General features: G+C 35.5%; 1 protein-coding gene across 2 annotated transcripts in view; it reads left to right on the top strand.

The window, feature by feature from the left end:
* Window positions 1-23,702, top strand: part of SCLT1 (sodium channel and clathrin linker 1) — a 41,135-nt gene extending 17,433 nt beyond the window's left edge. For both annotated transcript variants that reach the window (XM_086746448.1, XM_086746449.1), the window contains 10 exons: window positions 294-471; window positions 3,052-3,150; window positions 4,394-4,465; window positions 5,415-5,489; window positions 6,001-6,146; window positions 7,029-7,221; window positions 8,587-8,783; window positions 19,814-19,892; window positions 20,964-21,059; window positions 23,047-23,702. In XM_086746448.1, coding sequence (XP_086602574.1) covers window positions 294-471; window positions 3,052-3,150; window positions 4,394-4,465; window positions 5,415-5,489; window positions 6,001-6,146; window positions 7,029-7,221; window positions 8,587-8,783; window positions 19,814-19,892; window positions 20,964-21,059; window positions 23,047-23,109 — 1,198 coding nt within the window. In that variant the 3' untranslated portion in view covers window positions 23,110-23,702. The remainder of the gene's footprint in view (window positions 1-293; window positions 472-3,051; window positions 3,151-4,393; window positions 4,466-5,414; window positions 5,490-6,000; window positions 6,147-7,028; window positions 7,222-8,586; window positions 8,784-19,813; window positions 19,893-20,963; window positions 21,060-23,046) is intronic.
* Window positions 23,703-25,515: the final 1,813 nt, after the last annotated feature.

Raw genomic sequence — 25,515 nt, 5'->3', positions numbered from 1 at the left:
GACTGTTCTGTTCTGTTTTAATATAGAACACTTTCAGTGATGTATCCCAGGATAGCAACATTCTTCTAAGGACCTTCTGAGATTAGACATCTGAGTTAACTCCTTTCATTCTGTTTTGTTCTAGAACTTGATGAATATTAAACTGAAAGACTCTGTCCAAAAACAAGCTGAAAACCAGTAATGCAGTTTGGGCAACTTAGGAATAAGTACTTCCCATTAGTTTTGTTTGAAAGAATTAGTGTCTTAATTAAGTATTTGATTCCTAAATGAGCAGAATTATTACTGTCTTGTAGATTACGTGTTACTGCCCAAGATGCTGAACAGCTGAGAACAGAAAGAACAGCCCTGGAGAAACAAATCGGAGAGCTTCAGACCAAGTGTGCTAATCTAGAAAGAGAGAGCTATGAAGCTGTTACAAAAGTCCAGGATTGCATACAGCTCTTAGAAGAAGCTAACCTACAAAAAAGTCAGGTAAGGCAGTGGATTAAGATATTTCTTAGATATTAGAATACTTTCATCACTTAGAGTTGAAAAGTGCCTGATTATGTACAGGCGTACATGCATACACAACCAAGCTTCTTTTGTGCCTGTTATACTAAAATTAGTAATGTGTAAGATAGCAAACTATGGTATCACCATATGTTACTTAGACTTGTCATGCAGTATAAATTTCAAAGAATATATTGAGTTCCTGGATAAAAGGGGATCTAAGTGATGTTACTGTACCTGAAATTGAATTTTAAAAAATTGTTGACAGAGTTTCATATCAAATACTTATAAACAAATAGAGCTGTCTGAATAAAAAGGAAGGTCCTGTTGTGAATTTATGACTTATTAATGGTTAGGAAGGAAGAGGTAAAATTAAAGGGACTTTTTTGTTACATGATGGACATAGGTCACCAAGCGAGTAAGTTCTGTGTTCAGATTTTAATTATTCAGAAGAAATCTGGATAAGTGACTGAGTAATGAGTAGGTGAAGTCTGCAGTCAGGAAAAAATTGCAAATATGTTTATTAGCATATTATAAATAGGCAGGAGAAATTCAAATGTGCTGTAACTGGGTGCTGAATTTAGTCTAACCAATCAAAAACTGTTTTAGGAGATGGTGTGGGTGTCTCTTAAGAATACATTACTGCAATCCGTACTGGTACTCGATACAATGAATAGAATGTTCAGAATGAGGGTTAAAAGTAAAGATGCTTTTAGACATAGTGCACCTTCATGTACAGTTTTGATCAGCCCATTTCAGGCAAGACATAAGAGAACGGGGAAAGTGTAGGAGGAGTCAAAAAAGAAAACTAGATGTGCAGAGACCTTAAAACTGATTCTTATGTGTAATACATGATTAAACTGTCATAGGATGATGTGTATGCCAAAAGTATAGGTAGGAAAACAGTCAAATTCATGGCAGGGAAATCCACCAAATCTTCCTGAAGAGCAAGGTCTAATCTAGCAAGTCTCGACATGTCTATTGATAAAAAAAAAAAAAAAAAATAGTTGCCCTGTTTCCCAGTTCTTAACTTTCCTGAAGTATCTTCTGTTTGCCCCTTTAGGAGATAGGATACAGGGCTTGGTAAACTTTTGTCTAATATGGGCTCTTTGTGTTTTAATGCTAAGCCTCAGTTTGAGTCAGGCTTTTAGAAATTTAATGAATTGTGTTTGCTGGCAAGACAGAAATTTAATGCACTTCTGGGAACTGTAGCCATCAGTAAGTGAAACCCAGTTTAGTTACTGTCTGTGGGAATAAATGGAGAATCTTAGAATTGATTCTGTTTGGGCTAACATGTTGAACTGTTGAGCAGTTCAGGAGATAAACACACCCTTTTAGTCTGAAAAAGTGCTTTTTAAACTTGAGCAGCCTCCTGAATATCTAAACTAGCCTTTTACTTTAAACTTTTGGAATATTAAAGTTAGTGTTGCTCTTGCTGATTTCAGTTCTGTGACAAAGGAAGCAGACTTGCTTCTTTTTTTCTGACAGAAAAGAGAACTAACTTCTTAAAGACATCCAGCTACCTTCTAGCCTGCTTCCAGAATAGATTAAAATATTGACATAGCTTAGGTTTCTGGTCATTGCTGCAGTTAAATTTCTGTGATTCTTCTTGTTATATACAAAAGAGGATTATCATCTTGTTATAGTCTTTTTTCCTGTATATGTATTCCTTCAGGAAACCCTTTGGTGATATATTTTCATAATTTCCTCATAATTTTCTGCATCTTATTTGCTTTGTGAATTGATCTTCTACAATTCCCTTTACCTGTTAGGCACTGGTTCAGAATAATAGAATCACAGAATAGTTTAGGTTGGAAGGGACCTTTAAAGGTGATCTAGTCCAACCCCTGTGCAGGATTCTATATTATGCAATCTTTTCAGACCAGTATCTCCTATTACACTTTAACATCAGTAGCCTTCTTGCGTCCTCCAGAGTAAGAGTTTCTTGCTACACCTTTTCTGTAATTCTTGCCATTCTTTTATGCTAAAGAGCTGTTTGGTTCATTGTTATTCACCCTGAAAAGGACTGCATACACATTCCTTAGATGCTTATAGTCCTTTACTTTTAGTTTTCTGTGAGATTAGTAATGTAGTATATTAATCATAAAAAATGCTGAGCTGTATGTAGGAGCATGCATGTGTGTGTGTATAAAGGTATTCAGTTACCTAACAAGGAACTTCCTATGCGTCATTGTTCGCATTTTTTATTACAGATCCTGGCCCTAGATGAGAACATTGGAGAGTAGCTTTGTCTTTTAGTCTGAGTTCCTATGCTTTCTTCTGTATAATTCCATGCCTAGCCAAAATCTGAAAGTCCCAATAGGAAAAGGCATCTACTGACATAACTTTTTGTGTGGTTCTGATGTACAAGAATGTGCATTTAGTGCAAAATTTTCTCGCTGTTCTTATTTTCTTGTTGGGTCTCAGTGGCAGCTACTCCAAAGTAAAACGGGAAAAGATGTTTTGAACAGTGACTGTGTGTGGTTTCTTGTCTTTGTGCTAGATACAGTGTCACCACTAAAATACTATCAGTAGTATTTCAAGTTGTCATTTTTTTCCTAGGCACTCTTTGGGGAGAAACAAAAGGAAGAGGAAATTAAAAAAATGAAAGATGAAATGTCTCAATTTGCAGAAGATACTGCTGCAAGAATTAGAAAGACAGTAAGTTACAATGTTTCAAAAGAATGGAAAGATTTTTTTTGTTTTCCTCAGTGTGAGAAGCTATTGATGGTGCATGATAGTCATGAGCAGTTTTATTACAAGTGTTTTGTTAATACAGGTAGCAAGGCAGCATGTTGACAGTACTGTACTCTTCAGCTTTGTTGCCTAGACATATATTTTTCTGATCTAAATGTTACTCTTAAATCTGTCAAGAACCAAAAGTGTCTCTGTCTGCGCAGACACTGGTATAGAAAAGACTTCACTATGAAGATGCAAAGAATGGCACTTTGATTTCAGACGTGCTGTTCAGTAGCACGTCAACAGACTGTGTTGTATTAGGATCAAGGTATTTAATTTATAATACATGGTCTCGTCTTGGAAGTTGCTGATGGAAGCTCATCGTGTCTGTTCAGGTGATAGGACCTGTTGAAAGTTATACTATAGCTTTTTTTTTGGCATCTCAGTATGTAAAAATGTTCCAAGTAAGACTCTTCTTCTAAGTACAACTAACAATCATAAGGCTCAATATCACAGCACACTTGGAAATTTCAGACCCTTTAAAATGAGGGATAAAGATGGTTTGTGTCTTCTGTTTGGTTGCTACCTGAAAGAATCACAAAAATTGTGTGAGTTACTTAAAACTGCAATATTTAATGTCTTACATTATTTGCATGGTGTATGCAATACACCTACTCTTGCACAGAGAAGGTGAGCTAAAGAGCAAGAGCTCAAGAGCAACTACGATAAGCAGTGCCGTTGTGACAAGAATTTACTAGTCAGAATTTAGAAATCTAGAAATGACTTATTTCTTATTTTGAAATTATCTTAGTAAAAGTAAATTAAGCAAAAGCATAAAAAAATTAAAATTTCAAACTATGAGTTGTCATGTCTCTCCGGGTATTATCAAATACTTCTCTTGTTATGTTATCTAAAATTAGCTGTTACACAAATGGCAAATAACTTGCACCTAATGGACAGCAGCTTTTCTAATAGTTTTTTAAGGCCTCGTTGTGATGTCTTCCTTTCTGCTTTTTTTTCTAAACACCCTTAGTTAAAGTAGCATGGCTTGGTAATAAACATTCTTTCTAACATTTATGTAGTAAGATTTGTCAGTTCTGCAGTCTCATGTATTTCCATATTTATATACATGCACCACATATAGACAATATTTATATAAAAACAAGATGCAGAAATAGTTCATGGGATTTATTTTTTTTAGATTTACTTTTTATTTTGATCACAGGTCGACTCTGCAAAGAAGCAATATAATGTGCAGATTGCTCGACTAACAGAAGAACTTTCAGCTCTTCAAATGGTATGGTGTTGACTGATCAAAGTATTTTTGATAGCAAAACATTTGAGACTTCTAGGTTTTTTTTATCCATTAAAATACTAAATTCAGGTAAAAGTAAATAAAGTAAAATATGATCCATGGATAATTGTCTAGGACTGTGCTTTATTACTGTATTACACTTCACATCCTGCATGTCTCCAGACATTAATGCAACATACAGTGTCTTTCATGTTACTTGACAAAACCAACTATGTGCAGTGTCTTAACAGTCAGTGCAGAGGCACATATTTAGGTGCAAAGGATATTTGCTTTGAAAATTCATTTTTAATGTGCAGATTTGCCTTATATGTATATAAGCATATCTTTCTTTTACTGAGAATCTTGCCTGGCTCTGCATGAAATAATACAGTTCTGCAAATCCACACATTTCTATGTGTAAGTTTATTCCTTGAGTTACACCTACTCTTATCGTAGTTCACAGGCATTTTGACAGTAAGATTCTGTCCTCTAGAAAATACTTCCCATGTGATGGTATTTCTTAAGTATCCCTGTTTCTTTTAGGGATAAATAAAGCATTGACAGCTGAGTATTGCATATCTATAGTTGGGTATGTAGAAATGAAGTGTATGAAAGTTGATGAAGTATGCTAAGAGAAAGTCTATGCATCACAATCATCATATTCTTGAATGAACCAGGAACTTGTAACAAATTATATGCAAGACCAGAAGAGCTTCGTGCATATGCAGCTGTTGATGGATTAAATTTATTCTTAAAAGGTTTCATTTTACATGTCTTATTCTGTACAGTGAATGAGATGGATCCTGTAGAGAAAATAAAGGGCAGGTATGTAATGCATACATACCAGCAGCAATTAAATTTTAAATGGCTGGGTTTTGGCTTTGGCACTTCTTGAATTTTTATTTTGAGTTACTTTTTATTAGATTTATTTTAATATTACTTTTAAAAATAGGAATGTGGAGAAAAACAGAGTCAACTTGAACGAGCCATTAGAGAAAAGAGAGCAGTGGAAGAAGAACTTGAAAAGGTAAGACAATTGCATGCATTTTTACATCACATTTAAGATCTCTTTTCAGAATGAAAAGATTATATTGATTTTTTTTTTCCACTTCTCATGAGGTTTTTGTTCCTTCAGTTTTCTTATTTTATTTTCTGAGTAGATTTTCTTAATTGTAAGTTTTCATGTAATTATTTTAATGTTTGTTTGGTTTTTTTTAAATCTGGAAAGTGTTTTAAAACCGAAATACTAAACTGAAAAAGAAGGTTCTTTGAAAATTGTAAAAAGTAAAAGGAGAAGCATTGCACAGATTGAGAAAGAATGTTGGTACGTCTTCCAGTTAAGCTGAATAGACAGAAAACTAAATGAATGCCAGGTCTTTGAAAACTTTTTTCAAAGTAGCAGCAAAAATTATAAAATTCAGTTTTGTTTTAAATCACTGGAAAATAGGACACAATAAGGAGTAGCCTCTTTGTCAGTACTACACTGCCAATCACCAGTTCAAGGCAAAGATGATCTTATATTTAAGTTTATTTTTCAGATTTATAGGGAAGAAAGAGGACGTGAATTTGACAATAGAAAACTAGAGCAATTGCATCAGAAATACTTACTTGCAGAAACTACAAAAAGTGACCTTCAGCTAAGTCTACAGACAACACAAAATAAACTGAAACAACTGGAAATGAAGTAAGTAAAAGATGTTACAGAAATTGGAATGGAAAACAAGGGAAATCTCTGGCTAATTAAATTGTTGATTATGTGTTAGGTTTTTTGTCACATCTTTTTAAACACTAGCAGGAATAGTATCAAGCATACAGTAATTCTGAAGGAAGGGCTATTATGAATTGCTATAAAAGAGTTAAAGGGGATAACGCGCTATAGGATGAAATATTTTCTTTGCAAGCTGTGAACGGCAAGCACTTGTTTCACAAAAAAGTGAAAGTAGGTGTTATATTATTTGAAGTCTTACTGCATTTTAATTTTTTTTAATGGAAAGGTACTCTAAAATATTCAGGCAGAATTTACTACTTTATAAATTTATCTACAGGGTGTTATCTCCTAAGTACATGCAGAATGCATGTACATAGCATACTGAATTTCAGGTCTGTGTTCAGAGCTAACAGACATTACTGCAGCTCCAATAATACAGTGGTAAAAAATATAACATAGCACACGTTTTTAGACCAGGTTGTTGTTTTCAGCATAAAAAGTGTAGGATTATCTAAAAGCTTCAGTCGTTCCTGTAGTCTGATGATCGCAAATCCTGTTACTTGAGCAATCCTTAGCTGGGAATCTGGAAATGTTATAAAAATGAAAATCTTCTGTTTCACATTGTTGTTTTACTGAGATTGCTACAATATTAAATGGATTTTATGAATTCCGTCATAACATTCTTTGCTGAGTGCGTAGTCCTAGCTGTCAGGCCCATTAAACATGCTGAATTGATATAAGCTTTCAGGAAGAAACAGGGGAACAGACCAAAGATTTGTCCCCATTTTTTTTCTTTTTTTCTTTAATATGATAGTTGTTTAACTCTTGAGTTCCAACAAGACTTTTCTTCTCTTTCAGCTCTGAGGAAGAGAAATCTCGTTGCCAGGAAGTTATCTGTAAATTGCAAAGCATTCTGGATTCAGAAAGAGAAAAGAGTGCCTTTGTCAGTGAACAAAGACTAAAACTTCAGCAAGAGAATGAACAATTGCAAAAAGAAATGGAGGGCTTGAGAAAACTGGCCACAGAGGCTCAACAAAAAGCTAAAATAAAGGTATGGTTTATATGTTACGTTATTTCTTTTTTAATATAAGACTGATATTTGCTTAATAAGGCAGCATCTCTAAGATAAAATTGTTGAAGGTTGAAATTAAGGATGAAAGTTTCAATGATGCTTCCTTGCCTTTACTTAAAAGTAATTTTGTTGTAGCATCGTGTGTCCTGAGAATATATTGGGTAATTCAGTCTTTGCTAACTAAATTGTATTTTAGTATGTATTAAATTCTGCTTGATAAGAAGATCACAAATGTTCTTTGCTTTTTATAAGATTAATAGATTAAATAATAACGTATTTTCCTTCAAGTGATTTCATTTATTCCAATTTCAGATCTTCATTTATCTAATGTCTGTAATGTGGTAGGAATCTCTATATGACTTTCAGTCCAGAATGTTCCTCTGCTTGTATGCCCACGATGTTGTCAGGGCAGTGTGTAACTAATAAATTATTTAATAGTCTGGTTGTCGAACATTGGTTCTGTATTTTCTGAACAGGAAATTTTTTCTATATGAATAGTTGCAAACAAGATCACTAGCTGAGAGGTGGATATTCTTTTTGAACTTCTTCCATTAAATGCACCTGAATAGACTGCAGATGAGATAACAAATTAATAGTAAATTCAGCAGATTCATGATACCTTTGGCTTCTGGAGGGAGTCACGTGCATTCTAAACATGTAAAGCTGGTAGTTTCCCCTCTGCTCTTAACTCCAGGAGTGTAAAGATACTGAAAAGAGGTCTAAAAATCTGCAGCAAAGACGACTACTTTAGTAACCAGTTTTATAAGTTAGGAATTGGGACCATCTCGAATCTGTTTACCACTTTGCACCACAAGATAAAGGAAGTAGTCAAATTAAACAGGAAATGTTGTTCCAGCTCCAGAACCCTTTGGTCAAATGTAGTTTAAAGACAAAGGATCAGAGTCTTGGAACAGATAGGTAGTGGTTATAATGCATATACCAGATCTTTGTCTCATTTTTAATCAGACAGGCTTCCATTATAGTCACAGATAAGATTTATTGCTTGCTTTTGTTTGCCTCTGATGTGCAAAGGGTTTTAAATATAGTTTAATAAACTCCTAATACATTTTAGCTAGATGAAAAAGAAAGAATCTGTTTCTGTGAGAAAACACAAGAGAGATAATTTACAAAAATAAGTATATGCAACTCATTATCCTTTATTGTCAGTTGTACTATTTCCATAAATAGGCTTTGGGAACATATATCTACTTAGGCATATAATTATAAGTTCAATTATTTTATATTACATGCTTTCAAGAAATGTTTTTAAATTTAACTCAAGTGTTGCAGAAAACAAAGTAAAAAGTAAGAGACTTGATTGTACCTGATTTCTGTTTTTTCTAGATAAGCACAATGGAGCATGAGCATGCTGTGAAAGAACATGGATATGAAGCTCAACTTAAGGAAATGGAAGACTCCAGTCTAAAGTCTACTGCTGAACTTAGACGTCTGTTAGTAGCTCAGCAAAAAGCAACAAATCGGTGGAAAGAAGAAACAAAACATCTTACTGAAACTGCAGAAGCCAAGATCAGTAAGCTAAAGTAAGTGCAATTTTGTTGCTCTTCTGGAAGCTGTTACATTTTTATTTGCTGTTTGGTGTATGGCAGTAGACCTGTGGTGAAAAACCACAAAGAGCAAACCATCCAGACTAGATGATGTGCTTCTAGCAAAACAAGAAAGAGAATTTTGATACCTTTTGTTAAGTTAGCACTGAAGTAAAAATTTCACATTTTGTTGATGTGTGTAAATTTTGTAATGACAAAAAGTAAATGGAATATGTTACTTTTAATTTTCCCTTTCAAGGTACAGTACACTCAATTTAGAGAATTTTGGCTTTGGATTATGAAAACCTCTATATTTGTAACTATTCAGAACAGTGACTATAAAATCATTTGTGGAGTAAGTCTCCAGACTTCTAAAATAAGCTGGGAAAAAAAGCTATTGGGACGCACATCTAATGTTCTCCTTTGAGCAGCTACTGTCATAAGTAAGGATACAAATGAGTTGTGTGATTGCCCTAAGCAAAAACACAATATAAAAACTTTACTTTTCTCTTAATTCATTCAGGTTGCCATGTAACTAGCTGATACTTGAATTCTCAGCACAGAATGTAAGAATATTTTCAGTTTTGAAAGTGCATGATAACAAGAGCATCTCATGAAACAGAGAGAGATAAAGATTGCACATCATTCCTAAACGCTGGGGAATACAAGCACCTATGGTGCCTGTGAGCCTATATACAGGTAGTCATGAACAAGTGTAGAAAAGATAGTGACGTTATTGGAAATGAGTAGAGAAGGAAGTATCCCAATGAGAAATTAGCCATTTGCAAGTTATGTGTGAAATAAATTCTACAAACTTATTTTTGTTTTAAATGTGTACTGCTATAGACTGTTTGCTTCTATTTGTATGTTAATATCCATTTAAAAATGTTAAGAATCCACATGGATCACTTTATGAAATAAGCAGATAAGACATCTGCATTCATCTTGGTTGAGACACACGCTCACTCACTCTGGTTAGCCAGCTAGCTGGTGCTTGTAGGAGGCCAAGTTTTAAATGTGCTTCCTCTCAACAGAAGCAAAGATATGTTTGCCTCATGCTTTATTTGATTTCTAAGCTCAGGAAACTCTGTCAGTTAGATCAAGTAGACTATAAATTAGAGACTAAATTAGCCTAATATTTTTATAGAACTTTGGACATTTATGTGCTCAAAATCTTTGTCTTCAAAATCGGTTGAAAATTGGAGGAGATTGACAGATGAGTACATAGTAACTTCTGAACTAGGAAGCCTGATTTCTTATATTTCATTTATTTAAAATTGAAATAGTTAGAGAAGACTATAACATTGCATATATAATTATCTTTTAGGAAGTGCATTCAGTGTTTTTTAGAAGAAAAACTCAGTGTATGCAGCTCTGAGAACTTTGAAATGACCCTTTAACTTTAGTAACTTAAAGCACAGGCTGCACTCATGTGCATTCTTTGCTCAGATTGATTTTAGAAGTTACTTACTATCATGTTAATAAGGAAGCAAAGTTTTTGCCCTATTAAAATTGGAAACCTGTGATTTCTAGCTTTTATTCCTTTGGAGTGATCTTTGGATTTTTCATGTTTTGTTATTGTAATGATAATATGTGACATATTATCAGCTCGAATCATAATATTTCCAGTATCCTATGCAATTTTTGGAGTCACAATTTTTAAGGTGTAGCTTGACATGTCTTAGTTGTCAGAATGACAATGGTGTGAGTGGAATTAGAACCCAGGTTTCTAAAGCTGAGCAAGGAAAATAACTTCCTGGAAATGTTGCCTACAACAAATCTCCCTTACCACTACTCTAACTTGGTTTTCCATCTTTTTTAGAGAAGTATTGGAATTTGACCTCCAGTGAACTTCACAAATAGCAAGCTTGTGTGTAGTAGTTCTTCCCTTTGAAACTAGTTTCATTCCGCTTTGAAGTGACACATGAAGTGTGTGTCATGACTAGCTGTACCTATTGTCTGTCCAAATAGAGGAATGCTATGAGCTCCATCTTGCTTGAAATACAAGTCATTGATAAACATTTATTAATGACCTTCCTTTTTTACCAGCAGCTTCACTGATCTGCTTTTCATTTTTTCAAGAGCTCCTTGTCAGAGTGTTTAGAACACTAAGTAGTAGAAGTGAATTGTTACCTATGATAACTGGTTCAGTTGAAATTTTTCAGATAGTTCAAAATCATACTAAATCCAATTAGGGATAACATTTTTGCCCATTTTCTTCTAGAAAAACAAGTCCTACATAATCTCTCTGATCACTTTTACCTTTCCTAAGTAAACCGTTTGGGAGTTTTTACCTTATCTGTCCAGATACAGGCAGGCTTTATTTTGCCTTAAAATATACTGCATTTTGCGAAGATTACTAAATGGTCCTTTAAAAAGTCACAAGTCTCTTTGAGTAGACATCAATGTTGAGCGCCTCTGGGAGACATTGGGGGCTGTGCTTAGTCACTGACAGTTTTAGTGGTGTAGCTTCACTGTGTGTGATTAGCTATGTCTTACTAATGCTTTTTGGACATCTTTTGTAAACGCAGTAACTAGTAAAGAAAAATACTTTGTAGTGTTTCATGCTAAAGTAAACTTAAGCTGTTAAACTTGTAGTTTATTTTCTGTAAATGAAACTATAAAAATTCTCACATTTGAGCATCTAGGTTCATAATGAGATTTGAATGTAGTTCACCAACTTCCAATTAAAAGGCAGAAATTACAGTTGAAAAATTGCAATTGAAGTTGTCTGAAACAGCTGTTTGCCTTCTTAAGGCTTTAATGTTAAGTGTTAAAATGCTGTTATAGTGGACCAAAAGCTTTAGACCTTATTTATCTGCAGCAAAATGCTGACATAGAAAATATAACAGATGTGAGAAGAAGTCTGCGTCGTGAATCTGTATAAAAAATAGGTAGTAAATTTTGAAAATGTCCCTGTTTGTGAGAGGCTGCCTATGTGGCATCATCAGGAAAACTCCTGTAATAATTTAATATCCTATATCAGAGAATACTGCCCGATGAGCAGAATAGAAAAAATGTTCATCTCTTATTAAAAACTGTAAGTCACACTAAGTTCACATGATTCTCTGTGACTTCAGTAGATATTTTGGTGCAAGTCTAAAAGCAAAGTCAGTTACTTTTTAAGATGATTTCATAAGTGATGCTTTTACGTACTATGTAAGCTAGAAGCAGAAGTTTTTCAGACATTTGTTCTACCTAACAAGGAAGCTGGCAATAGAAACAAGTTTGTTCTCTGCTAGAAGGTTGTAATTTAAACTGACATAAGGAATTTCATAATTAAATCTGTGCAGTGATGCTCTGATATTATGGTGATAAATGGCTATCACAGAACCTGTACGTATTATCTAGAAAATTTTAAACCAGCTTATTTTTCACGTTATATTTTTACGAGATACCAAGCTACATAGTGCAGAATGCACTTGGCATGAAAATCAGCTCCTAAGTTACACAGTAGTAGTTATTCAAGGCAAAGTCCATGCTTATATTATAAATGAATAATTATCATATTTATGTTAATCTTATCACAATAATATTTAGAGTAAGTATTTTGCATGCAAGTACAGAATGCCAAATCACTTTTTACTTTGTTGTCAACTAAACCAAAGTTGCTGATTATTTAAAGAGCAAAATAATTTTTCAGCAAATGCATTTATAACAGAAATGTCACCAAGACCACTAAAGAATAGACTGATACCGGGTAAGCAGGATCTGTTGAATTACAAGCTCTGTGTGAAAGTTCTCTTGGGGCTAATGCAGGAAATGGTATCACCAAGCCTTATAGCAGGGTCCAAGCAAAAGGCTGATGTTCACTCCGCTTTCCCATATATACACACATTTTTAAGTTTATCTGGTTTTGAGAAGATTAGTTAAGCTGTGAGCTTGTAAGAAAAACTTTCTGTCTTCCTTATAAACTTCAACTTGTCATGACTGGGCAGAAAGGCTATGAACTTAGATGAAGATATCAACATATTCTTTTTGGATTTAAGTAGAGAGCTGTCCAAGTTTAGCAGCACATCATGATTATTTAGTATATTTTGAGGACAGTCTGAGATATTCCTTGGCACTTCAAGAAGTTACCGTTTGATGTGTTGGATTTTTGTAAATATATAAGCAAATACAGAAATTGTGTGGGTGACAGAATTTCAGGTCTTAATAAGAATTATTACTCCTACAGCATAGCAATGTGCTCTATAAGCGAATGTTTTTCAGGAAGTTATAATCTTCCTAACAAAGTTCTATCCATGTACACTGGGGAGGCAGTTTACATAAAAGCATTTTATATTGCATTTCACCAGAAGTTTGTTGTTTGTGTAGCTCGCATAAGCATTGAGTCAGTGTCCCATTTGTTAGTGTAGGAGTTTCCAATTCCTTTGCCTTAAATTCATGATCTGTTGCTGTTTTTCAGTTCTATCCTCATTACTTTCATTTTCCATCTGAAGGTGTCTGAAACATTTTGGCTTCCTTACTAACTTCCCAGCAGCAGCTGCTAACTTTTCCATATTCTATGCTGCTCATTTGTCATCTTTTAAGTCTGCAGTGTTTTGTTTGTGAGGCGTAATACATATGCATATAGGAAGCATTAAATAAATATTTTAAAGAAATGAAGCAACATCAGTGAACTTTGGCTGTTTGTACTTTAAAAAATAATTAAGAAGGAAAAGTAAATTTTGCAACCTGTAACAGTAGAGCAGAGTGGTGATTTTTTAAATAGTATGAAAATCTAGTAGATCAGTGAAAAACCTGCAAATAAAAATGTTTAATTGTTACTTTCAGGCCTCACGGAAAATTATTCAGTACTTTCTTGGATGCTTGGGTCTCAGTTCAAGTTAAACATGTAATCGTTGCCTATAAAACTGAACTTGGAATTAGAAAACAGTGCTGAAACAGCAGGCAATGCATTGAATACTTGCAGATTTAATTCCACCATTTTCTTCATAAAAATACATTACAGTCTTAATTTGAGAAGAGTTTTCTTCCCTCTAAGCATCTTAACATGCTGTACACTTTTGGAAGGATTTATTGGCAATAGACCTCACCTTGCAAGAGGGCAATGAACCAGTTCTGCTTCAATATACTTGTGCCAAAAGTCAATCTTGAAGGTAACTAAGAAGGTCCATGCTTGTTGCAACATAGGTCATTGTTCCAAATAAGTACATTGCTCTTGGCAGCATGACTAACAACTCATGGCTACTGTTTATTCTCTTTATTCCTGCAAAATGTCTAGTCTGGCAGAATATGAAACAAAGTGGAGGGTTGGACCAGATGACCTTTAAAGGTCCCTTCCAACCCAAACTATTCTATGATTGTATTCTCTGACTTTTGCATCCATTTCAGATGTACTTTGAGTTCTAATGACATTTACTGAAGTGAAATTAGACAGCAAATATTTACAATTATAAAATAGTAATGCAAATGAATGATTACTGTTAAAGGTTGTAAAAAAAAAAAGTGGCATAGCACTCATTTATTTAAAGATGAGTTGGTTCAAGGCTTTTCTATTGAATTTAGGTTGTTTCTTTCTCTAAGAATGTGTATACATGTAAAAAATTAAATATGCATTTGTTTATATGTGTTTATAAACGCATACAAAAACTATCACCCTCAGATCAAGTTTGGGGGAATTTTATATTTTTAGTAAGGTGAATTTAATGTTTCTTAAAGACCTGTACTAGTTTGGCTAGAGTTAATTTTCTTCATAGCACCCTGTATGGTGCTGTGTTTTAGGTTTATGACCAAAACAGTGTTGGTAACACAGCAGTGTTTTGGCTGTTGCTGAACAGTGCTAAGATAATGTCAAGGCCTTCTCTGGTTCTCACTTTGCTGCCCCAGCAAGGAGACTGGGAGGGGACACAGCCAGGATAGCTGACCCCAGCTGACCAAAGGGATGATGTCATTTTTCCCAATAAAACTGGGTGGAAATTATTCTGTTGTTTGGATACTGCCGGGGCATTGGTCAGCTGGTGATGAGTGACTGCTTTGACAGTCCGTCCCCCCTCACTTCACTTATTAAACTGTCTTTCTCTTGACTCATGAGGTTTTTCACACCTGTACCCTTCCAGTTCTCCCTCCCTTTCTTCTGGGGGAAAATGCGCAAGCAACTGGGTGGGAGCTTACCTGTAGCTGGGTCAATCCACTCAAGACTGAAAGACAAATGTGGCTTTTGTGACAGAAAAATGTATTAACACTTAGTTTTAGTTGAATTGGTTTGGTCTTGCGTCTTGATAGCTGCACCTCTGCTAGGGTCTGAGGCTGAACCACCAATTTAGTTCTGACTAGGAATAATCAGTAGAATGAAGTGGACTTCTGAGAGGCAAAAAATCATCTTTCACATTCTTTATAGGGATTTAAATGGAAAATAATAAGGAGAGAAGTGTAGAAATGCTATAACTAGCAAACTTATTTCAAAAGGTAATATTTTTCGTAACACCAAAAGAGCTTTTAAGTCTTAGTGAATAATGTAACTATTATGTTTGTTATTTTTGTAACTGACACTTACTTCAGTTTCTATTTGATTTTTTTTTTCCTCACATTATATCTGGAACATTGTTTAAGTAATCTAAATAACCAAGTTTGAGTTAGATTTAATGTTTAAAAAGTTATTTTGATCTTCAGTGTTACTTTTCCACAAATTTGTGTGGAATTTGGTAAGAAATAGAAGCAATCCATGTTGTTGTTGCTGCTGTTGCTGATACACAGGATGTAGAGCTTCAAATTGTATAGTTGTAGCTCCGAGATCACTGTTAGTTTGAATGTCCCAAAACTTCAAGGGACTTAGGTGATCTTGCCTTTGACAGCTGTGGTAAAGTAATAGTAGCAAGTGCTTTGAGCTTCTCTTACATTTCTTATTTTCATTTGAAATAATTTACTTTTGAAAGAAATGAGAAATACATACACATTTTTAAAGGCTCTTGCTTTTACTGAAGTACTCTAATCTAGAAAAATGGTTCCTATACTCATATTTTGGGCGAAGAGACTGGCCAGGACTGTTCTTACTACCTTACAGCATTGTGTATAAAGCTATATCGTCCTTCCGACTTACGCTGAGAGAAGTAAATGACAGCAGAGGTAGAAAGTGCAATCAGCAATACCAAAGGAATATTAGGAAATTTGTAAATTGTAAGGAAACAAACTTCATTAACAACAGAATACAGGATATTGAGACGGGATGAGAGCGAAAGTTCTGACAACAGGATTTAAGCAAAACCAGGATAATTGGATCTGCCAGCATTTACTAAAAGAAAATAAAGTGAAAGACTGTATGCAAGTTTAAAAAATAAGGGCAGATTATTCATTCATTATGTAAAGTCCACCTTGACTGCTCTGTGCTTACCTTAAATAGGTTAAGCAAAAAAATAAACAAGAGGTCACAATACAAGTAGTAATAGATGGTTAATCCCTTCTAATTGGCCTATCAGTATTTTTCATAGATTTTTATGTCCTAATCCTGAGAATGAAGACAGTAATTGGGGCAAATTGGGAAATGATTTGGCAGATAACCAGCGGTTTTATATAAACCCTTACCAGACTCCTCACCAGTAGCCAACACTAAGAGCGTATTTTTGTTGAACATTATTCTGGACCAGGGATCAGAACCCAGGATTCACACTGATAAGCAAACTGTCATATTCAGTCAAATGACTGAATTATCCACAGAATGCCCTTCAGTGGAGTAGACCTTGAAAACTTCAGATGGGCAAAAGGTAGATCTTATAACTTGAAAACGTCACAGGAAATTGACAGTTCTCTCAAGTTCACTATGAATATCACTTTGGCCTGTTGGACACATGGATGATTGCTCAGTGAAGGTATGGTTTAGCCTGAGTAGGGGTAGCAATAGGTATGAACAACTCTGTTCTCTTTTTAGAAATATAAACCGAATCAACAAAACTAACAGTACATGTGACAATTTATAAATGTTGGCTTAAATGATAAAGAGAGTAAGTACTTCAGAAGTTACTTCACTGTAACAATTCATTTGCGGAGCTTTGGAAGTCTTAACTAAAGAGTTAAAAAAAAAATTCAATACAAATACATTCAATACAAATTGTAAATTAATCATCTTAGTTATCCACCACTACTGTCTAGTAGTAAGATATAACCTTTGGGGGGGGTGGAAATTACAAAAAAAATGTTGTAACATAAACCCATAATATTTGAACAACTATACTGGATTGCTTCTTTTTTTTTTCTTTTACAATTGCTTGAATTATAATTGTCAGTACTTCCGAAAACGGAATCCTTGCCATATTGTTTTTAAATTTAAATACTTTGCTTAGCTTAAGTCATCTGGTTGCAGCTATTTTGAGTGTCTTTGTTCCAGCTTCTGCTTCCAAAACATTTCTGTGTCATAGTTAGAGTCCCTGACTCATCGGTAGCCATGTGTGGATTTTGGAGTTCGGTTTTATCTTTTCTATAGTTGAAAAGAATCTGCTTCTGAGGAATGACCTTTTTTGGTACCTGTGTATGAAGTGTTGGCTGGGACTGCCTTCTTCTCCCTACATCCTGGACAGTACATTGAGTGAATTGCACAGCATCTTGAGATGAAGAAGTTTCCCCATTTCTAAAACATTATTCTTGGCTGCACTTCTGTAATGTTTGGCAGCCGTAGCGGCTTATTTTAAGATGTTCATTAAAGAAAAAAATTAACAGGGTGAGAGACAGCTGCAGGTACTGGCAGTATACAAAATTCATAATTACTAAGAGTAACTGAAGCATATTATAGCATAATTCAACCGAAAAAACAGCTGGCACATGCTATACTTGTCATACGAGAGCTTTGCAGAAGGTACTCGCTACAGCTGGTGGATTTATCACCCGTCTGCCAAAGTGCTAAAAGCTCACCTTTTGTTTCCTACTCGCTTAACAACGACAATATGGAGTAGGGACTGATTTGATTATTCAGCAGTTGGGGTCACTGCTCAATTTTAATATTAAAATCTTATAATGTGCATTTTGGGGAGAGTGAGCAATCGGAATGAATCAGATGTCTGGCTCAACAGCCATCACATTTCCTTATGCTTACAAGGTTAAACTGTTTTCTTGAAATACGTGTTCAATGTGATCTAATTAGAAAAATAATTTCTTGATGTACAGCTGTATATGAGCATGTAAACTCTGTTTATGGGCTGTGCTGCTAAGAGTACTAATTCCACACCTCAATGCAATTACAGAAGACAGATTGTTTTCAGTAACTAAGAATTTTTAATTTAGAAAATTAATCTGTTTGGATAGTCTTAGAAGATGACGTAACAATAACGATAGTTTGTCAGCATTTAAGTTTCCTTATTTTCAAAGCCTTTTTACTAGCATAGTTAAACTTGAACTTAAGCAGTCTACACATTGTAAGGAGTAGTGTCTGTAATAATTTTCTAGAGAGTTTATTTTGAAAAGGTACATTTGAAAAGATAGGACAGGAATTGTATAAAATTTCTGTTTTGCTAATAAAACAGTGTATAAAAACTGAATTTTCAAAAAAACCAGCTGTTCATTAGGGCTCCTACATTGAAAATGCTTCGTCTTGATGCTTGATATTGATTACAGAGGACAAATTGCAATAACAGTGTTAACATACTATCTTGATCCTGCAATTTTAATCCATCTTTAATTCTTATTTTATACAAAAATGTTCACATATAGTAATACAGGTATAATCTATATATAATTTTAAGTGTTTAACATTGTTTAAATATCTGCCTATGTACTCTCATTTTTATAGCAGCTAGTCAAAAGATGTTGAACTTTTTTTTTTTTTTTATGATACCTGCCTGGGATTGGTTACCTACTGGCCAGGTAAACTCACAACCTTGTGTTAACAGATGTATCGCAACCTTGTATTTCAAGAGCCATACAGCAGTTTTCAGCCAAACTTTTATGAAATACTGAGTTTAAAAGTTCTTAGGAGTAAATTATTGTTGAGAATTAAATGCCTTCATTAAAATAGCAGAGGCTTTTTAAGATGAAGATCTGAGGTTCAAGTATCTCCTGCCTTACCTCCATTCCCCCAGAAAGAATAAAGGCTTTAGCTTACATTACAGTGCATGTCGTTTCAGTAATAGGCAGAGCACCTAAAGGTTTAGGTATCAGCTTTCTGAGCATTGTCAATGTGCTACATATTCATGAAGGTGATTGCATTTCAGCGTACTTTCAACTTGGGAAAGGAAGGTAAAGTGAGAATAGATTTGAAGATTCTTCTTCTTGCATGTGTTTGAACTTCAGTGTAGAAGCTGAAACTGGTGGCAAGAATCTTGATCACGCACCGTTTCTTTGTGATGGCTGTTGCTAGTGTGCTAGAGACAGCTCATTTAGTTTTGAGTCTTTCTCTGGCTAACGTTACCAAAGTTCAGAGACTTGTCCATTTTTGGTCATCCCTCTTTGTCAATGGCTTGTGATTACAGGAGGCAAGAACTGTTTCCTTTGAGCACCAAGTCAAAGATGTCTACCATAACCCAGATATCTTTTGTCCTCAGTACTATACAAATTCATGATCCCTAAAACTCATTCAGTATAAAAGTAAAAAGACCAGGTTGAAGAAGGTGGCATTTTCCTTTTCCTTATGAAGCGTTACGTTTTTGTCTGTCTCACAAGTATAGAATGATTTGGTTTTAGGTACTTCAAAGAACCTTCGAAAATGTCCACATTGAAGTCTGGTTTGGGACACTAATTAAATGCTAATCTAAATAACGAATGTACTGTGCAAATGCAGCTTTTATTTATAGAGTATTTGATAACCTGCCTGCAAAATAAGATTCAATAAGCAGAAAAACAAACCTCTGTAAAATGTCAAACACTCTTGACAAAGTCCTGTTGATTCAAACAAGTAAATCTCATTCCTCTGCCATTATAGTTTTGTATAGGCATCGTGAAGAAGTGCTAGCTGTCTAGTGCTTTTGAAATCAATGTTTTAAGAGCAACGCTGTAATTAAAAATGCACCATAAACCCCTACAATGCAAGTACTTATGAAATTATATCCTGATAACTGTTGCGCTATTGTGTGTTAATCAGTATCTTTTTTTGTGATTAATAGAAGTGAGCTGAGTCAACAAAAACTTCGGAGCCAGGAGCTCATTTCTCAGCTGGAAATGGCAAATGAAAAAGTAACTGAGGTAAGACAATGACTGAGATGACAACTACTTTCAGATACAACCTGATGCACGCACACTAGGATCTTAACAGAAACCTATTTTGATGAGTTGTGTTGCTGATTCAGAAAAAATAAGGATTTTTGACAGGAGTAGTCATAACTTTTAGACTCCGCTGTTTCTGCTGACATGTTCAAATGGCAGGAAGACAAATGAACTTTTACTCTCAAATTACAAGAAAAGGTAAAGGAGAGATCATCTTTCAAGGTTACTAATGAGCAATTTTAGACAAATCAGAAAATGTTTCTGAAGTCACATATGCCTGTTTATGCAGGCATACATCTAAAAAGGAGTAGGCATTGTGTTATGGATAACGTAGCGTATGCAGAGATATCAGATTCTCAGCATACTGTGTGTGTAGTAGAATTTACACTGTGCACATATGCATATAGAGAAAAGCGTTATCCATTAAAGATTAGGGGCAGGGTTGTTTTGTAACGTGCATTGTTCAATAATTAATGGCCACTTTAGAAAACAGCTATCCTGTCAGCATCATCAATCTGGGATAACGTTCAGTTCTATCTAGGATAAGTCCTTCTGTGTTGGTTGGTTTTTGTAGTGCTGTGTTATTTAGTGGAGAAAAATGGGGCTGATGCGACAACAGATTTCAGTAAGTAAATGGTTAAGAAAAACTTTATCCAGACCCTTTGATGAAGAGAAGAAATCCGTAGCAAGATTATAATCTCATTTGTATTACCTAGTATATTCTTTTTCCATTTGAATATAGCTAAAACATTTACATTGTTAAGATTGTGTGAATTAAATTACCTGGATTTAAACGTCAGCTTTTATGCATCTTACTTCAAGATGATGAAACGAGTAAAATTTCCTCTGCAAAGTACTCTGATTGGAAAAGTCCTATGATGTCATAGTTGAGGTGGAAATTCCCTAAAGTGTGTCAGCAGTATGTCTTCAGTCTTACCGTAACTGATACACAGTTCCAGTTAAGTTCCTCTTGTAAGCTTTTTCACTACAGTACGTATGGATCCAGTAAAAAGAACTTTGCATTTGTAATGAGCTATTTCATTTACACAGGATGAAAAATTAATGATGGAATACCGAGAATACATCAACAGGCTTCAACAGCGACTGAGCCAGGCAGAACAGAGGGCAGCTACAGCATCTCACAAGGTACAAAACTAACAAAAAACACGTTATCCAAGTGCATTTTAAAAGTCCCTTGGAATATTACAAAAATATTCACTTTCTATAATTCTTGAGGCAGAGGTGATCATTTCTGTGCATTATTACTAATAGAATTTTAACAACAAGCTTGTATTTTGGATGCATCGTCACAAAACTGATGCATATTCAATTAAATGCCCCCTCCTGACAGGATGCTTAAGTGACAGTATGGATTTGTTTATGGAAACAAATTTGATGCAGATTAAATTTGTGTTAATTAAACTGTCTTTTGGAGCCTAAGACCTCCTTGTGCACCATTGTGATCACTTAACGAGCTGAATTGTTGCTGCTTTCTTTTTCCAGTTCGCTTAAAACTCAGTTCCAACTTTAAGCAGTACTATTCAGTATTTCTAGACATTAGAATTGGGAGGAAAGGTTTTTTTTCTTCTGTTGAGAGAGAAAAACTTTGGGCTTTAATTGTCTAAACCCTGTGCTACCTATAATTGTGTATTTTCTCTGCCGAACAGTAGGCGAGTTTTTTCCGTCCAGTGTCCTTTTTCTCTGTACTATTCAAGCATCTTGAAGCAAATCCCGTGGGGGGTTTACACACTGGTTCACTTTCTTACCAAGTAAATTTGTTACTCAAGTTGGTCTCCTATTAAGTAAAGGAGTCTTTCTGCCTCCTAATTTTTTACAGTGATTTAGGAAACCCATTTGCAAATTATAGCTTTTTTAATGTGGATGATCCCATGTGAGTTGCAGAGAGGAAATGTTTGATCTAAATTGTCCAATTAGGACAAATGGCATTTTTTCCCCAACAGCAGTGAATAAATGGGCATAGCTGCCAAGCTATCATAACATAAGCTGTGTTTCCTGGCTGTAAAGGCTCTCTGTCAGGACAAGGTCTACCCAGCTGGTGAAGGTTTGCTATGAAAGTGTGATTTTTTTTTTTTTTTTTTTTTTTAAACTCCTGTTTGTTATATGGATCTGTTCAGCTCTAGTATTTCTGAGGTGCTGTCTTTCCTTAAAAAACACGGTCACATCACCTTTCAAGGGAGTAAATTCCTGGCCTCAGTGCCCATATAGGAAGAGGTCTTGCTGTTCCTGAAATCATCGATAATTAGCTGTTCCACACCAATCTCCCTCTGGAAGATGACAAAGAGATTCGATTAGATGTTTAGCAGCTAAATTGTTGTCCAGATCTTATTGCCAGTCTTCAGAATGGCCTTGCCTTCTTCAGGCTTGGCAGAGGTTCCTGCTGCCAGCTGTGAGGCATGGCTTCTTTGTGGCCACTTAAGAACTTCAGTGCCAAGCCCCCTCTGCCCCTCAAAAAAAAAGACATACTAGCACTGTTCCTGCTCAAGGCTGGAAAAAGCAGTCTTCAAAAGTACAGCCACGAGAACATCCACTGTTCTGAATCTGAAGAAACAAGGTGTTTATTCTATTCTAGCTCTCAGAAGATTGAATGTTCATGTGTGCTTCCTCAGATTCAGAATGGTAACTCTTCTCTGTATTCTCAGTCTGTGGGTTGAAGGCTACTTTCTGACTTAATAGTGTATTCTCGTTACACTATCCAGCTTGTAAAACTAAACCCAGTGTAGGCTAGAGCTGTACTAGTAGGGAGCCTAGAAATTACATTTTTATTGTGGCTAGTTCAATTATGGTAAATCTTAGCATATTATTAAATAATAGTAACTCAGTAAGAAACAAAAAATTCAGGGTAATGCTTGCACAGGTTTAAAATGTGTGCATTCTATGTAGATGTCTGTGAAGTGTACTCCTGCTAACTACTTTTGCATCATCTTGAATTCTTTGGGATCTAAAATAAGACAAAAGCTGTAGTAATCTATAGACATTCTACTGCTTACCGCAAATTCCCAGTCTTCTGTGCTTGTTCCCCCTCCCTCATGACACCTTCCATATTGAAGTTCTACTGATACTTTGAGCTTACAGAAAATTATATAAGAATCTGTCTGCTTGTTTTTCATTACAGCTCAGCCTGATGAGCACACTGAAGAAACAAGCTGCTTCCCTGAAGGATCTGGAAAATATTTAAACACTTATTGTTCATTCACACAATGTTGGAGTTAAGAAGATTGCTGGAGAAATTTCATATTGGAGCATGAAAATCCAATGCACAGCAAGGCTTGTAAAACTTAGATAAATATTTTCTGGTTTATTCAGGTAGGAAAGGGGTGGATGAAGATACTGTATCTGTGTGCATGGTAAAGACTGGAAGAAGACTGCACAATGTCGTAATTCAAGTCCTTTAATGTAGCAGATGCAACAATCTGATACAGTGCTGGGGCATATTGGTGGTCTTTGGTCTAGAAAACACCAGCTCCGACGATGACAAGATTGTGTACTGGGAATCGGTAACATTATGTTGAAATTCATGAAGAGCTTTGCTCACATACAGTCGATACCTTTAGGTTTTTTGCAGTACAGTAACTTGTGAATATTTTTAAAACCTTTCCTGAATTGTAGTAAGACACTAATTGCATCACAAATGTCAAACAGTTGCTGTTTTCATGGTAGGCATTACAGCTGTGAAACACCTCCACCGCCTTCCACTTTTAAGGATTTGGTTCAGTTTGTTCTGATGCCCCTGGGAAACTGTTGATAAATAAAACGCTGGCTATTCATACAGCTTGTTTCTAAGGACTGTAATCTTTCTTCAGTTGTGCTTTTCTTCCCAATTGCTATTTTACAGTTGTTCCATGCTTTTCTGTTGATCTGCTCTCTTGGTTTGTGTATGTCTGGGAGCTTCGGTTGTTTATTACTTCAATTTGCACAAAGCTGGTGAAGTCATGCAGTCATCCGGCTTTTATGGATTTTGGAAATAGTGCGTTTGTATTCTACGGATGCCAATATGTGGGAATCCTCTTGTGTACAGGTTTTTCTTTGACAGTTGAGAAACTTCATAGATAGCATTCTAAAATTAGCACTGAACTCTGTTTTCTCCTTTGGTATATATTATAAACATTTGACAGGTGTTAACTGATTTTTTCAAGTGCTCCCTTCTTGGACTTAACTGACATAATTTCTTGTCCTTCCTCTTAAATGTCAAGAGTATAATTTTGGTTTATAACCAACTTCTACTTCAGTTGATGGACAACGCGTAACCAGTGATTGATGAAACTGTTGTTTTGGACCAATAGACCCATAGGTCTGTTGCAGTGGATCATCATCATATTTGCATTTTAGAGGACAGACAGGGGTGGGTCACCACATGGAATTAAGAGTTTGTGCCAGCTCCTGAAAACCTGGCTGTTCAAGTGGAGCCTGCAAGATGGATGCAACCTCAAGAAAAATTTCTGCTTACAGCAGAGGGAGTTACTATTTCCTACAGCTGCACACACTTCTTTACTAATGCTTTCTCAGTTTGATACCTGCCTCTATCCACTGCAATCTCTAGACTTCAAAGATTTTTCAAAGCAGCACAGATATGCTGGCCAGAAGCTCCAAATGTCTGCTACAGTAAGATTTTCCTCAATCAATGGGGTGTGGGATGCACAGGTGGTAAGTACCAGGTACCTTATTTATTTGTATTTGCATAATACACATCTGAGATTATGACAAACCACCTGCAAGATTGTGTGTGAGCTATTAATCCCATTCACTGTTTAAAGCGAGGCTCTAGCTGCAAAGTGAAACCTGGCTGAAAGCAGCAGATAATTTTAAGTTTTTGAGCAACACCATTTGCATATTTGTTCCTTGAGGCACAGAAGGGCACCTGCTTGGTTGCCTCTTGAGTATATTCATTTCAACGTGTCGTGTAGCTCTTGTGTAGTGGTTATTTGCCAGAACATGAATTGCAGTGATGACACAAGCACCTAATAATAAAGGTAAGGGGCAGCAGAGCGATTACGGCAGATGACATAGGAAAGAAAAAGATTTCCTGCTTTCATCTGTCTGCCCAGTCCTCGGAGCAGCTTAAAATTGACCAAATACATCTGTCTGAACCACAGAAGGGAATGTGGTCAAGTCAAGCTCGTCATCCTAACAAATACCATCACCTTTCATTTCTGTTTGGCTCCTCGAGGAGGCTGCTGGCATGTTGCTCACAAACTGGACTTGCAGAGGAAAGGCGCTTGCTGAGGACTTCAACTTTGAGGTTTGCTGGTTAGACAAGTTTTGCTCTTTCCCTTGTGATAGTGGCTTGTTTCACGGAATTGAGTAACAGGCTTTTTTTCAGTCGTCTGTCATTGTTCTTTTACACTTGTTTCTATCTATTTCTTGTCACTCTTCCATTGAAAAGCTTTTGTTTCCCTTACTTTCCTTTCCCACCTCAACGCCACGTGTTGAGTGTTTTAAAGATTCCCTAGTGTGATATTAATGCTTCCCATAGAGTAAAACTTTGTTCTTGGCAGTTCATTTAGGAAGAGTCTCTAGGTGCATAGTTACTTCCATTCAGCAGGTAAGAGAAACTATGAAGGTGGTAGGAGTTTCATTTTGGGCC

The sequence above is a fragment of the Chlamydotis macqueenii genome, chromosome 4 (genome assembly GCF_036417535.1).
Source record: "Chlamydotis macqueenii isolate bChlMac1 chromosome 4, bChlMac1.mat, whole genome shotgun sequence".
In the NCBI taxonomy this organism is placed as follows: domain Eukaryota; kingdom Metazoa; phylum Chordata; class Aves; order Otidiformes; family Otididae; genus Chlamydotis; species Chlamydotis macqueenii.
This window is presented reverse-complemented; position numbering and strand designations above follow the sequence as displayed.